Here is a 16,140-nt window from a genome sequence, read left to right as displayed (position 1 = left end):
TATGTTTTAAGGGTCAAGTTTCTGGGGTTTCCCCGATCAAGGCATCTGTGAAAGGATTCCTATTATTAATTTATATTTATAAGCCTTCCTTATATATGCAATATATGTTGTAGCCCCTCAGTCTTACACAAGAGATACTGATAATGACCGAAACGTAAATATATGGTCACCTCCCACCAAGACATGGTGCAGCCAAGCTGATTCCGCTTCCTCGTCGGAATTAGCCAGCGAAGAGCGGACAGACAAGATATGTTCAGATACACGAGCGTAAGTTTACACTTCAGTTAACGAAAACACCAATTCAATGGACGCTGAGTGGGTTAGATCGTTGACTTTGTGTGCTTGCGATTAGGTTGATGTGGGTTCGAATCCCGGATGGACCCAATCCCCAAATTTCAAGAATCTGTTCTTTAGTGGGAATGTATAATCCCAATATTCCACATGTTGTATTTGACATTGTGTATTCATCAGTCAAGAGTGAATGAGTATGTTTTTACGCCGCTTTTATCAATATTCCGGCAACATCACTGCGGGGGGCACCAGAAAGGTTCACACATTGAACCTATGTGGGGAATCGAACCCGGACGTGACGAGCGAACGCTTTAACCCCTAGGTTACCCCACCGCCCCACATTACTCAAGAAGTTACAAAACATGAAAGAAAAAAGAATAAGAATTGTTTGAAGCATTTATTGAAAAACTATCAATTTTTGATACACAGGTGAAATAAATTTGACTTTGACCAGTCATGGTGTTGAAAACTTGTCCGTAAGGACACGGATGTGGGAACAATTAATTGTCAGAAATACTTACTTAGCATGATAATAATCGTTGCATATTGTTTGTTAAGAGGCTGGTATCAAAAGAAGTCATGTGAACACATGCCGCAAGTAATGGACTATGCTAACATCATTGACCTCGTGACAACTTGACATCATTGTGAATCATAAAAATCACACAAATCTATTTCTGGTCAGCGCGACCAAAATCAACATTCAATCACAAACCTTTTTTTTTATCAGTGAGTGCGATGGATTCCCATTCAATTTAATACACAGTGTTGAATTATGTAGCGTATTTACTTGTATATTTTACCTTCTACTTGTCATCAGTACTGCATATATAGTAACAAAAGCAAATACGTAATAAGTGTCTACATTTCTAGATTTAAATGATTAAAACCTCTATATCTACTGGAAACGTCTGATTAGTGTTCCCTGTGTGGATATTGTTCATACTGACACTGTTAACTTTAGACTGGAGAAAGTGACAAGTCTGAAATACGGAAATGTCTTTCCTAAATACTCAAAATATCTTTTCTGACACCAGAACTTTCAAACTAAACATAGTTCCTGGACCGTGAGTGTAAGAAAGTTCTCCATCTTCGAGTGCAACGGAAGTGACCTCCCACACGCCCTCTCGTGCCATCTGGTCTATAAGGGGACGTAACCGGTTCCGTAAGTCGTCTGAGTTGTTGATGAACTTGGTTGGGACGGTGAAAGTTATTCGACCACCTGTAAAATATCAATAAATTGAGTTATTTAGTTGGTGAAGGTTTGTTTGTTATTTAAGGTCTTACTTAGTATTATTCCAAATACAAGACAGCGGTAGGTGAATAATCGAGTCTGGAACAGCAATCCAGTGATTGACATGATGAGCATTGTTCTATGCAACTGACATACCATGACATGCATAAACCAAGGCAGCGAGTCTGAACACCCTATCCAAATTGTCGCCGCTTACGACAAGCATGCTTTGGTGAAGACCGAATGGAAAAGACATATATTCCATATTTCTCAAAATTCAACCCGTGAAGTTCCGGGTTAGAATTGGTCTTCAGCAACCCATGTTTGTCGTAAGAGGCGACTAACGGGATCGGGTGGCCAGGCTCGCTGACTAGGTTGACGCATGTCATCGTATCCCAATTGCGCAGATCGATGTTGATGCTGTTGATCCCTGGATTGTGTTTTCTAGACTCGATTATTTATAGGCCGCCACCATATAGCTGGATTATTGCTGAGTGCGGAGTAAAACTGAACTCACTCGCTCTAAAAATTCAAGAAAGCTAATCGTGCATTCATTAGGATTTGATAATTTGAAAATACTTTACATTTCCCCCCAGATTTAACAGACTTTTCAGGCACAAAACCGAATCCTGAAACTATTCAGAATGTTAATACATGGTTTTATAGTGATGTGTTCTGGCTACGATAATAACACTTCAAATTCATACTGTAGAAAACAAAAGTCTTACATTTTATGTGTAAAGTCAAATTCAAGTAAGATCATCACCTGGTTTCACGATCCGTATCATTTCCTGGAAGGCCTCACTGGGAACAAGACCTTCATTAAAGGCTGCCGATGCCACAATGTAGTCATAGTAATCTAAAAAATATAAACACACTATTCAAGAAAAATATATCCCACTTTACATCAATATTTCAGCGCTACATAAGGATATTACACATATACTTGTCCGTGGGTAGGGCATCATCTTGAAAATACCTTATTAATGACGGGAAGCACTGTTCATCTTGGTGATTTGACTGGAAACAATTACAAATAGATCCGCAGTGAAGGTGGTCGAGGGTGAAAGTGCGAATATGTGTATGCTGTTTAATGACTTACTCAGCGACAGTGTATCTGTATTATGTGGTCTGTAAATACTTGGAGTGACTATGAAGGGGGAAACAACTATTGCGATAGCGATAGTGTATTGCAACATACCATTGCGATAACGATAGTCTATTGAGACCAACTATTGCAATACTATTGCAATAGTTTTTCTCCTTGAATTGTCTCACTTTAAGTCATTTCCAAAATGAATGTATAGTTTATATGAAATAAAAACAAAGTTGAAGTAGTTTCAGTCTCTTTTAATAACTGACAAGAAACTTGAAGCCAAATCAAGTAATTACTTAAAGCAAACTCAATAAAGCTGCAAGTCTGCATCCAAACATGCTGTATTTCAACGGAAGTCAGTTACTAAACTATCGATAGTCACACATACTATCGATGCATCGATAGTTTTTTGTTTCTGCCATCGATTAATTGCTATCGGAGACTCAACAATTGCAATCCATCGATAGTTCGATGCATCGTTACAGCCCTAGTAAATACTCTAGTCTTGGCCAGACATTTCATTGACCTCCGTAATTGGTACGCACTGACATGCATTAGCAAAGGTCAGTGCTTGGCTATCGGACCCCGTTAGTCGGTTTTTTTAGACAAACAGCGGTGATCAAGACAAGCTCTATGAGAGGGTAAATGAGTGTCCAGGGAAACTGATTTGGCACCGATCTGAACCGGCTTAGTGAGTGAGTTAGCGAGGGCGATTCAACACCACTTTGAACAGTATTTCAGATATATCACGGTGGTTCAGATTGATGTTGGAGGAAGGCCTAAAAAAACATCGGTGTCAGGTGCTCACCACTTCGCTGAAACCAAAAAGAATGGCTGTGGCACTGACAGTTCGAGAAATACATTCGGGGTAGTAAATCCAAAGGGTCACCCACCCAACGTTCATCAAAGAGTCGATGACTTCATGCACATTTGAGTGCTTAAAAAACGTAGCACATTTCAAGTTTGATAAAACACATGGTATAAAATTACGTTATGTGACTAATCAACGTCTAATGGTTATGTTAAGATTTGTTTGGTTTGGTAAATAATCAGACTGTAAAGGCCAAAATCAGGCCTTTACATTAACAGCTGTATTTCTGCTTTGTTTTCTTTAGCGGTATGCATTTAACTTTTGAGTTTGGAGTAGCCTGCCTTGAGCACGGACCTTTTCGTTCAAACCTGGCAGCACATGTACACGAGAAAATGAGTTTGTGCACTCTAGATCATACACAGACAATCCAGTGATCAACAGCATGATCACCGATCTACGCAATTTGGGATACGATGACATGTGTCAACCAAGTCAGCGACCTTAACCACCCGATAACGTTAGTCGCCTCTTACGACAATCATGGGTTGCTGGAGGCTATTCCTAACCAAGATCTTCACGGGTCGTTTTTTTACAGAAATATTCCACAATACATTCTACTGTGGCAGTGATGGTATCACAGAATGTGTAATTTGATTCTCACCCGTGTCAATATCATCGTTCCTGTTCTTATTCATGAAGGCACAGATCAGTCTTTGGTAGATGTTACGACGTCTTGAAACATCCAGCATCTTTTCTGCTGGATCCAATGCGTCGATGTGTGTGAACCCGAGATTCTTTAACTGGAAATATTTAGGTCAGATACAGGTATTTTGGGAAGGAATATTATTAAGAGATCACACGACAGGGACAAGGAATAAATAGCGTTAAATAAATAGGCAGTCCTGTCTTCACCAAATCTTCGACATGCAAATGATGCACCATTGAACAAATTGAGAAAAAGGTGAAATATACCAAATTGTTAATGACCTTTCCAAGAGCAAAATATTCAGTAAACGTCCATGATCAAATAACAACTTTCAAAAAAAGACACAATAATTAAAGTGACATTTAGACGATATTGCTCTACACTCTGGATATACTGTACTTGATCAATATTCATACATACTACGGTTGAATGTCGAGGGCAGTTTTACTGTTTAATATTTATGAAAACAGTAAACGCTGCCAAAGTAAAACAAAACAAATATTCCCATCTTTTTTCTTAGTACCAGATTAGTTGATATAGCCCATACCAACTGGATTTACCTCATTTCCAAGAAGTCCTGTGCCAGCACCAACGTCCAAGACTTTCACTTTTGATCTATCTTCTTCTGGGACAGTCTTAGCCATGAAATCTCCGACAACTATGTGAGATCTCAAACCGATGTTCAAATATTCCTGCAGAATGTAACAAGACATCAGCAAGTACAGAACACCGTCAACACATTTGTCAAGTTATGAAAGTGACTATACGCGCCCTTCAAGGCAAAAGAGTTATGACTTGAACTTGTCCAAACGTCATTTTTTGCTGTTCCGATTAATATTCAAGCATGTGAGGTCATTGGTGTCTACATGTCATACCTTTTGAGTACAATCACGTACGAAAAGCATTGGTTGCTGAAAACAAATTCTATCCAGGATCTTCACAGGTCCTTGACTGACGTAACCTTGATTAAAATACTTTTGAGTCATGATCATAAGTAATGTAAACAATATCCTGACTGATAGGGATTTCGAAAAATGAATTCCTCTGTTACCTGTTCATAGTCTTCAGCATAGTCGTTGAACATGTCTGCGATATCTTGTGGTGTCAGCTTTTTCCTGCTGCCATATTCAAACCTTGCATCTGTGTGACGTCCGGCCATGTCCTGCTAAGATGTATGATATTCAAATGACGTATCAAATTTGTTATGACATATATTTTACCATCATAAACGGTTTGAAGCAAATGCATTGTTATTTATATAATCGAATGAAAAAAAATAAAATAAATTGAACAATACTGGTATTTAGTACACACTATTAGGCATATTTCACGTTCTTGATTCAAAATTTAGAAATGGTATGTTTCAAATTGATGAAAATATTTGTGAAAGATCTACAACCCTTTTTTGCACAAGAAACCTTGAATGTATGGACTGACTGACTGAGTTTGGTTTTACGACGCTTTTAGCAATATTCCAGCAACATCACTGCGGGGGACACCAGAAATGGGCTTCACACATTGTACCCATGTGGGGATTCGAACCCGGGTCTTCGGCATGGCGAGCCAATGCTTTAACCACTAGGCTACCCCACCGCCCCTTGAATGTATGGAACTATTTCTACTTCAAATAGAAAATTTTAATATAAGGGGCATGCCCTCATTGCTCTATGGTTTGGCGTCACTTGATGGTGCATTTGCAAACTAATTTAAGGTAGTCACCATAGGTATTGTAACATGTCCTTCTGCAGAAATGCAGGACAATGTCAAAAATATAAACAACAACTGGGAATCAATATGCGAAAGGGTTTCAATGGGGTTTGTTTTTATGTGAAAAAATTACTTGTCTTTGCATGTGCTTGCTATATTAATAAGCGTTTAAATTCTTATGTTCAAGTGACAGTTGGTGGGGACCCATTGTGACAGCTAGGAAGGTATAGCTACGTTGAATAGGTATGTTCTTATTAGGTTACTTAGAATTTTAAACATTAAAACAGTTTGTTTTATCCTGTGTATTTTCCTGTTGTTAATACCCTACAAGGTTTATAATCTCACGTGATTACGATTCACAACGTGATTGGTTAGAATGAAATTATCTATCAAACGAGATTTACCTGCAACTTGAAGTTTGATCAAAATTGTATGAGATGCTAACCCTACACCAGTTGACTACACACATATTGCCGCTCCACTTTATTGTCATTGTAAGCCATGACCTACATTCACCTTGTTCGGAGAAGAGTAAGGGGTCGGTATACCGTGACGCCTGACTGTCCAAATACATGATTCATTCAAGGATTAACCCAACTCAAGCTATACACGTTTGTCAGAGAATGGGGAGCTGGGGAGCTCAGGAGAACAACCCGGGCCCCGTTTCACAAAGCGATCGTAGCGATCGACTGTCGTGAGTCTGTGTTAAAGTATGGGACTTACGATCACCTTAGCGCTACGATCGCTTTGTGAAATGGGTCCCAGGTTGCATTGGATCTGTTGACTCTCTAACCCGTACCAACTTACATCTGTTTAAAAGGCGGGGGTTCAGACCTATACACACACACACATGGGGGTATGGCCACGTTGCCTGGACAAAGCTGTCTTTCCATGCAAAGCAAAGCAGTATTCAAGTATATTCCAAGAAATATCACAAAATGGACTTACGGTTTATGATGATATTAAGGCACAGTACACAGAAGTATGTTATGAATAATCACGGCAAAAAGTATGGATGCAGACAGTCAACAAAACACACATTTTATAATATATTTCTCTTTTTAAAGTCCAGATTTGAATTTCCTACTGTATCAGTTAGGTGGCCAGAGTAGGTGCGTTTCCACAGAAACAAGCCTGTGAGTGGGGGGAAAGTTTCATTCAGGCAGGCTGTGAAAATGGTGTCGTCTCAGGACGCCGACCTTTCGATTTTCCACTAGTCTCAGGACGCCGACCTGCGGTTTCCTTTGAAGGTTAGGTTCTGATTAGGCTTAAATAGCGTTGCGGATAATCTACTCTAGATTTTTTGATAAGGTGAACTCGTCGCACATATCACTTCCAATTGATTGAAAAGTTTACAATAACACTTAGCAGAGTGCCAATATTGAACACTGTTCATATCTTTGGTATAGATATCTATGGAATGGCCAAAGGATTCACATTCGATTTCGAAATGGCAAATGCACAGCTCGATCAGGGATTCATCCCTACAGCTCGCGGCAGTCGTTACTTGGTTGTTGGCGGGTTCATGTACAGAGTCAGCAAGAGAAAACGAGACTGGATATCATGGATATGTACTGCAAAAGACTGATGAAGACCGCTGCCGACAACTCGGAGACTACATGGCCAACTTCTGGGTGGAGGGAGATCTGCACATGACGCAATGGAACCACCACAACACAGATGGGCCAAGAACAAACAACCACCTAGAAGGGTGGCATTCACGCCTGAAGAAATACGTCGGCAAGGCTCATCCAAACATTTATTTATAAATATGTCGTGAAAGGGTTCTTGGACTATAAGGCACATGTTTATTTTGCAGCGGTCTGTAAATAACAGAGTCTGGGCCAGACAATCCGGTAATCAACAACATGAGCATCGATCAACGCAACTGGGATACAATGACATGTGTCAACCAAGTCAGCTAGCCTGACCACCCGATCCCGTTAATCGCCTCTTACGACAAGCATGGGTTACTGAAGATCAAGACCTTCACGGGTGCTATAAACTTTATACTCTGACTCTTGTCAGTCTTGTTCTCGCGTGACCCCTCTACTTGTGTGATAACTTTCACATGATCTTAATCGACACTCAACTTACTGCAAAAAAATAAAATTTTCACCCATCCTTTGTGGGTACAGACTTTTATATATCCCGGTGTCTGGAGTTTTCAAAAACAGAATTTTTTTCTTTAATATTATTTAAAGTTTTTATTTTACTAATCTTGAGCGATAAAGGATATATATTCATCTATTTCAAACAAAATATCAAGTGTTTCATACAAAAGTAGTGTTTAAACTACCTATGAAGCTGCTTGTGCACTCTGATCGCGCACGTACTCTCCCTATATACCTCGAGCCAGAACGTCGAATTCAGCTCGTTTTGGGATACTTTTTATACACTGACTCAGGTCTCGTTCTCGCATGCTCCCTCCACTTGTGATTAATTTCATATAATCTTAATCAAACTTCAGCTTACATGTAAATTTTAATTTCTAAATAGCAATAACAAGATATATGGTCACAACATCTATCAACCATTTATAAAAAGAAAAGGATGCAACGAGTACAACTCACCAAGTTCTTCGAGGACGAATCCAAATGTGTACGTGTTACGGGGACAGGAGGCAACCGTTCTGAAGTATTATGAGCAAAGAACAGGTCAAAACCCCCGACCCGACTCTCTCGGCGACAGGGTTTCTGCTCTAGTGACCACACCGAGGGGCCTTATCGACGGCTATTGAAGAACGGGGTCTCCTCGTTTTGCCACCACCCTATTATTAAGAGCGGCGAAGCAGTCATGCGTGTTGATTGGAAGAACCATAGGAGGTGGCAGGGGTCATCAAAGTATTTCGACCCGTGAAGATCCGGGGTAAAATAGGTCTTCAGCAACTCATGCTTGCCACAAAAGGCGACTATGCTTGTCGTAAGAGGCGACTAACGGGATCGGGTGGTCAGGCTTGCTGACTTGGTTGACACATGTCATCGGTTCCCAATTGCGCAGATCGATGCTCATGCTGTTGATCACTGGATTGTCATGCCAAAACAAGTTTGTCCTACTCTTGCTCAAAGGTCGATATTTGTATTTGTGTTAATCCACATCAGATTCACACTAATAAGGAAATTGATGACTGTGTCGTTCTAAAGGAAATAAATATACTAGTGGAAGAAAGTAACGTTATGTCATTTTTTAATGCAAAGAGGTAATAACATGATTTGTGGTGTTTTCCTTAATCACTGTTTAACTGTTGACAGGATAATATCGAAATCTGTATGATTTGACATAAGGCATCGTGACGCGCCCTTGAAGAGATGTGGTGTCAAAAAAGTCAGTTCACAAATTCAGTATCGTGTGTGTACACCATTGGCGTTCATGCAGACTTGACAATGACGATGCATAGACAACACTAAGCGATTGAAGAAAGCTTGGGGAATGTTGTTCCATGTCTGAACCAATGCTTGTCCCAATTCAGCTAACGTTAATGGCTGATTCTGGGCGTGGCGTAAACGTCACTCCATTTCATCCCTTGATAGGGGAACAGGTCCGGAGAAACAGCTGGCCAGGGAAGTACTGGAATGTTCTGCTGTCTCAGGAAATTTGTCTCAACACGAGCGACATGTGGACGGGCTGCATGAACGGCTGCACATGAGACCCGATGATCTCATGCCTGTGTCACAGACCTGTCAGATTGCCATTGACAATGACAGATTGTGTCCGAGCATGGGATGTGGTGCCCCCCTACCCCATATCATAACGCTTACACCACCGGCCGACGTTGAACAACGCACGTGTCAGCATACCGTTCACCTCGTCGTCTATACACCCTTGCACTGCCCTCTGAGCTGTCTAAATGAAATCTCGACTCGTCAGTGAACAAAACACCATCTCAATCTTGCCTCAATCAAGCGTGCCTGTCGGTAACGTTGGAGCAAAATTGGACGTACAGTCCTGGAACTGATTGGACGTAAGCCAGGAATAGTCCATGCAGTCAATCTGGCAGTCTGGAACTGGTTCCTTAATTAGATGGGTCAGCCAAATGTGGTTGTCTTGCTGACGTGACGCCACGCGTGTTCCCATTATGTTGAAAACGTCTCCTTAGAGATCGTGTTTAGATGGACACCAAAATGTCTGGCCACTACATTTTGGCAGTGTATGAAATAAGCCAAAAACCCAGCCAGACATCAGGGCTGGTAACTTCAAAATGTTACCAGCCCAAAATGGCTTTAACCAGACCAGAGGCGCGGTGGGGTAGCCTAGTGGTTAAAGCGTTCGCCCCTCACGCCAAAGGTCCAGGTTCGATTCCCCACATGGGTACAATTTGTGAAGCCCATTTTTAGTGTCCCCCGCCGTGATATTGTTGGAATATTGCTAAAAACGGCGTAAAACCATACCCAGTCAGTCAGTTTAACCAGACCAGACACCAGGAATTCACTCAGATGTACGGAACATCTAAAGTTTGCACCAGACCGTCGGGCTGGCTACCTGTAAATTTAGACCGCCCGTCAGAAATCTAGCCCGTCTAGGGGGGTCGGACGGGCCTTATTTCATACACTGATTTTGGGCCATTCATTCCAGTATCTAGCCTACCCGCAGCGCAGAGACGCTGATTTTCTGTAAGCCGTGACATGACATACGCGCAATTTTAGGTTGAAATTAACGTGTTTTCCACAACATTCAGAGTCAAGAGAATAATCAACCGTTCTTCAATTTTCAATATCAGATGTGTGAACTTCAGGTGTCAAAAAACATGCAAAAAGTGAATAAGTTCATTGTGCACAAACTGCACGTGCCACGCGCGATGCGTGAGATAATATTTGCTACATGTGTATTTAGGGTTAGTTAGTTTTTGTAATAAAAAAATAATCAAAAAGAATGAGATCACTTTCACAGATGGATGTGGGTTTAAAATGACATCCCTCAAAATGTGGCATTATATTTGAACCAAAAATATAACCCATATTGTGTTGTATATCTCAGCTCCAGTGCTATCCAGAGCATACATACCTTTAAGTAATGTGTTTCTAAGTGCACATGAATCTGTTTACTCATAATAGAAGAATTTACATGAACGTCGTTTCAAATTGGGTTGATGGTGGAATATCAAAATTCATGAACTGGTCAGTTTGGCAAGTACATGATAACCCACTCGAAATAATAAAAAAGTGAAAAAGTAACATTTTTAACACTTAAATGTCAAGAAATATCAGAATCAGACCCAGGAGAAGTTTCTTCATAATTGGGAACATGGGTCCATTCATCATCTCAAAACATCTTCATCAGATAGCATGTGTCCTGCCATGATTTTGTGACTTGTCATTGTCTTGCCAAAAGGGGACCACATGCATGTGACTTATCCTAAATATGGGCAAGTAGTTATATGGTGGGGTTTTTGCGGCAGATGTGGCTTAGAGGCTTATTTATGGGATCATAGTCCCCCCAGCCCCCTTAAAAAAAGCGAAGGTGTAGCCCGAGCCATCCTTCGATGTGCCTCCAGCCGAGACCCGTTACCTTTATTTTAAAAGTATACTTGATGTATGTATGCATGTAGGTAGGGGATTGGTTTTGACTGGGACTTGAATGTGTTGCTAAGTTAAACAAGATGGTGGTCTTAACCTAGCGACGGCGGCCACACAGGGCCGCCGTTGCTAAGCCAAGCAAGATGGCCCTCACCTAACAAAGGCGGCCCAGGTGAAAAGGTAATGGCTTAAACATTGACAGTGATCTAAAAATACCAAATAAAACTTGCTTAGCCTGCAGACATACATTTTCTATGTGCTTGGTCCATACTAATGTCCTACTGAATAAAATACCTAGATATTTGTACCAGGAAACACATTCTATTTGTACAGCATCAAAGAAGCATTTTTCATACTTCGACAGTCTTCCACCTTTTTTAAAAACTATTACCTTTGTTTTTTCCATATTTACCGTCAAACAATTCTCAGAACAAAATATCTTTAGGACATCAAGTCTTTTCTGTTGAAGATTTGAATCATGGACGTCTGTGACTTTCTTAAACATCCCTACACAATTCCTGTCTTTCTTTAAACATCATATATATTTACGTTTACGAGCTTATGTACGGAATTTTCATAAAATCGAGCGTAATTTTTGTGTTGCTTTTGTTATTGTCTATGAGGCGGAACCGTAATGAATAGGATCACCACAATAGTCTCGGTTAGAAATGCAATCTTGTTGAAAACTAATGTTCAGCAGATACCAAAAGCAACAACATGTTTTCCATAACTTTCCATTACCATAATAGATCTGCCAGACTGCAGGTTTTCAACCTTTCAGGAATGAAACAGAAACAGTGATGACTGGAAAGTCGAGGTCACCCTGACCCACACGCTAGAAACACTTTCAATGGCAAGCCAACTATGTACCCGACAAAATAACCACGAGGACACGTGGTACAACTCAAAATAGGGAATTGCATGGAACAACATGTTTGTAACTGGTACGTCAAATCGGGAAATTCCCTAATCACGTCAAAAACAAAACCTTTTGAAATCCCCAATCAGGTCCCGAATGCTCACAGCACGACCAACCAAAGGGCGCTAGCCGAAATCCTAAGTCATGTAACTTGCAGACATTTTACCCCAACCGAAACGTGAGACCTGTAATCTAAACTGCGTGTGGAGTAAATCGTCTATATGAATCGTCTTAGGACATGTCCTTGCAAGTTACAGGAGCCCCCGATAAACAGGACTAACATATACTACTCACACTTTGCTAAGGATCACAAAATTCAAAACTTTACTTAACGTAGATTTATAATTTGAAATGGTATCCATTTAAAACTGGATCAATAATAATATGATAACCCCTCATTAGGCAAATAGTCACTTTAAGCTAACCTTATGCACTTGATAAACGATGGCACCAATCAACCATTTTGCAACTCATGGAACGAATCATTAACACCTGTCAATATCAAGTATGGGATCCACAAGATGCAATGACATGCTGAAACCTTGGATCCATGCTTACAATAAGCTTAGATATTTAAACCAAATTTGACTCCACATAATAGTTTTCTGTTGAATTCATGATTTGATCCTTAGCAAAGTGCGAATAGTATACTTTTTTAAAGTAAAGTGTGATAAGACGCTAACCAAAGCAATGCTCTTGTTGTGCATGTTACTTGTATTATCTTCAGGGACATCTGATAGACACATATATCAGATTCAGAAAACAACAACTGTTAATTGAGAGTTTCGATATCCTAATATCACCACCATTTCTCGCTCTTCACATCCTGGTGGACCACTTGCTTTATGAGTGAGTGACTGAATTTAGTTTTATGCCTTTTACATCTTTCAACAGAAGGTTGCTTGTTTTCACCCATCATTTGTGGGTACATATTTCTATATACTTTATAGTGAGTGAGTTAACCCGTTAACCGAGAATCAGTCCGTAATGAAGTGAGTGACTGAGTTTAGTTTTACGCCGCACTCAGCAATATTCCAGCTATATGGCAGCGGTCTGTAAATAATCGAGTCTGGACCAGACAATCCAGTGATCAACAGCATGAGCATCGATCTGCGCAATTGGGAACCGACGACATGTGTCAACCAAGCCAGAGAGCCTGACCACCCGAACCCGTTAGTCGCCTCTTACGACTGTTGACATCGCCAGGCACTTGCCAGGCACGCATAACCGTCACAGTCTTGTCACCGATGGATAGATAACTTCTACACTGCTGAGGAGTAGTCAATGGGAGACTAATTGGAAACCTATGGGATTTGTTTAAGAGTGCACTCCGGCCTTTAAGCCTTTTTTCAAGGCTTTGGTCATATGTCCCAATGCAACGTTCTGATTCGTTGGAAACTATGTCGTGGTAAGACCTCCTGTTTGTGTCGAGATAGAAAGATACCGGGATCCATCCATCATCCCTCTAGCAATTTTCTTTATTGTCTTAATGTATGAAGAATATATGTGTTCTGTCTCACGAATCATGTGTTCTCGTCTCAATTATGTACTGAATGGTAACGACAGCAACGAAGCAATAACAAAAATATCCGCAATGTTAAATCTTGAATATGTTTTAATTTTCTAATGTCTTAGGGATGTATTTTCATTAATCTTTCAACAGAAGGTGCCGGTTGCTTGTTTTCACCCATCATTTGTGGGTACATATTTTTATATACTTTATAGTAAGTGAGTTTAGTTTCACACCGCACTCAGCAATATTCCAGCTATATGGCAGCGGTCTCTAAATAACCGAGTCGGAGCCAGACAACCCTGTGATCAAAAACATGAGCATCGATCTACGCAACTCGGATGCGATGACATGTGTCAACCAAGTCAGGGAGCCTGACCACCCGATCCTGTTAATTGCCTCTTACGATAAGCATAGGTTACTGAAGATCACTTCTTACCAGGATCTCCACGGGTGCTATATACTTTATACTCTGACTCAGTCTTGTTCTCACGTGACCCCTCTACTTGTGTGATAACTTTCACATGATCTCAATCGAACTTCAACTTACTGCAAAAAAAGTAATTTTCACCCATCCTTTGTGGGTACAGACTTTCATGTATCCCGGTGTCAGGGATTTTCTACCATGTAAGACAAAACAGAATTTTTTATCTTTAGTATCATTTAATTTTTTTATTTTACTAATCTTGAGTGATAAAGGATATAGTCATCTATTTCACACAATAATATCAAGTCTTTCATGATACAAAAATAGCGTTGAACGTCGGAACGTCGAATTCAGCTCGTTTTGGGATACTTTATACACTGATTCAGGTCTTGGTCTCGCGTGCTCCCTCCACTTGTGATTAAGTTCATATAAACTTATTCAAACTTCAACTCACTGCAAATTGTTAATTTCTAAATAGCAGTTACAAGATATGTGGTCACAACAACTATCAACCATTTATAAAAGGAAAAGGATGCAACGAGTACAACTCACCAAGTTCTTCGAAGACGAATCCAACTGCGTTAAGGGAACAGAAGGCAACCGTCCTGAAGTACTATTGGCAAAGAACAGCTCATAACGCTCGAGCCGACTCTGCCCCACTTATTCCGGGACATGGTTTCTGCTCCAGTGACCACACCGAGGGGCCTTAATCGACGGCTATTAAAGAATAAATGAATGCTAGACGTGTGAATGTAACACTATTTATGAAAAGGCTGTTTTCTCTCCATCTTTCAAATCATGGGCGCCTACAAGCATAGTGAAATTCATCACCTATGTCCCACAATTAACAAAGTTAGCATTTTCTTCCAGTGAATGGTATGTTCCTCCATCTGCCTGTTTCAACCCGTAAATTCTGACTGGATGTTCACTAGATAACTAAAGTATAATCATCAACTGTATTACATGTATTTTAATTGTTTTCAAAAATTAAACAATCAGTTTAAGTTCTATACTTGGAATATTTGGAAGGTATATCTCTTGAATGTATGGATTGTCAGTGGATATAATTTTGTTTAGCTTTTAAGTTAAGATATTCGTGATATTTTGAATATGTTGTGATATCCATGTGGTCTGGAGGCCGTGTTCGTCAAACATTCGTTTCATGAATGACATCCATTTATTTTCCCATGTTCCCATTAGAGTATCATATATGATTAAAAAAGTAATGTATACATAATACGAGATAAGTTTGATGTCTTCCCAGTGAGAATTCTAGTCCCAAAAGATACCATTTTGATTCTGACATCAAAGAGATGAATGAGTGAGTGAGTATGCTTTTACGGCGCATATAGCAATATTCCAGCAATACAACGACGGCTTCATACATACTACCCATGTGGGGAATCGAACCCGAATCTTCAGCGTGACGAGCGGACGCTTAAACCATTAGGCTACTCCACCGCCCCTCAAAGAGATGAGATCTTCCACGTTCCCCATATGTCATAAACTTTGGTGTACTCTTCTTAGTGACGTAAGGTTTTTACTAAAACGAAGTTGAATAATTTCTGTAATAGATTTTTTTTCAAATCCCCATTTTGCGCTGGTGTGAAAAAGAATAGGTACAACTATGATTTCAAAATGGTGCAGTTGATACCCAAATGACAAATGTAATTTCCGTCTGTGAAGATAAGACCAAGGTATTTGTTGGATTCCACATTTCTTAAAGTTTATACTTCAACATTAAAACTCTTTCTGTAATCCCTTTTTGGTCCGTTAAAATCATTACTTTAGCTTTTGAAACGGTAATATTTATTCCTCCAGTATCTACATGATGTTATGTATTTGACTGTAGATGCATCATCAGTTAATTTAAAACATAGTTATGACATTTTCAATTTATGAGTTTTAACTTAAAACCTTTGCAAG

General features: G+C 40.0%; 1 protein-coding gene across 2 annotated transcripts; it reads right to left on the bottom strand.

Moving 5' to 3' along the window:
• Window positions 1-998: 998 nt before the first annotated feature.
• LOC124288535 (demethylmenaquinone methyltransferase-like) lies at window positions 999-14,903 on the bottom strand. 2 transcript variants are annotated; one of them, XM_046725059.1, is made up of 6 exons: window positions 14,767-14,903; window positions 5,190-5,303; window positions 4,699-4,830; window positions 4,094-4,232; window positions 2,292-2,384; window positions 999-1,513 (listed from the first exon to the last, which is right to left on the bottom strand). In XM_046725059.1, the coding sequence occupies exons 2-6, from the start codon at window positions 5,295-5,297 to the stop codon at window positions 1,305-1,307; spliced, it is 681 nt and encodes a 226-aa protein (XP_046581015.1). In that variant the 5' UTR covers window positions 5,298-5,303; window positions 14,767-14,903; the 3' UTR covers window positions 999-1,304. The 2 variants fall into 2 exon arrangements, with proteins under 2 accessions (XP_046581015.1, XP_046581016.1); XM_046725060.1 differs by having other exon boundaries at window positions 5,190-5,300.
• Window positions 14,904-16,140: the final 1,237 nt, after the last annotated feature.

This window comes from Haliotis rubra, unplaced genomic scaffold, assembly GCF_003918875.1.
Source record: "Haliotis rubra isolate DU_JTF1 unplaced genomic scaffold, ASM391887v1 Scf42, whole genome shotgun sequence".
NCBI lineage: Eukaryota > Metazoa > Mollusca > Gastropoda > Lepetellida > Haliotidae > Haliotis > Haliotis rubra.
Note: the sequence above shows the minus strand (reverse complement) of the source record. Positions and strands in the feature narration are given on the sequence as shown.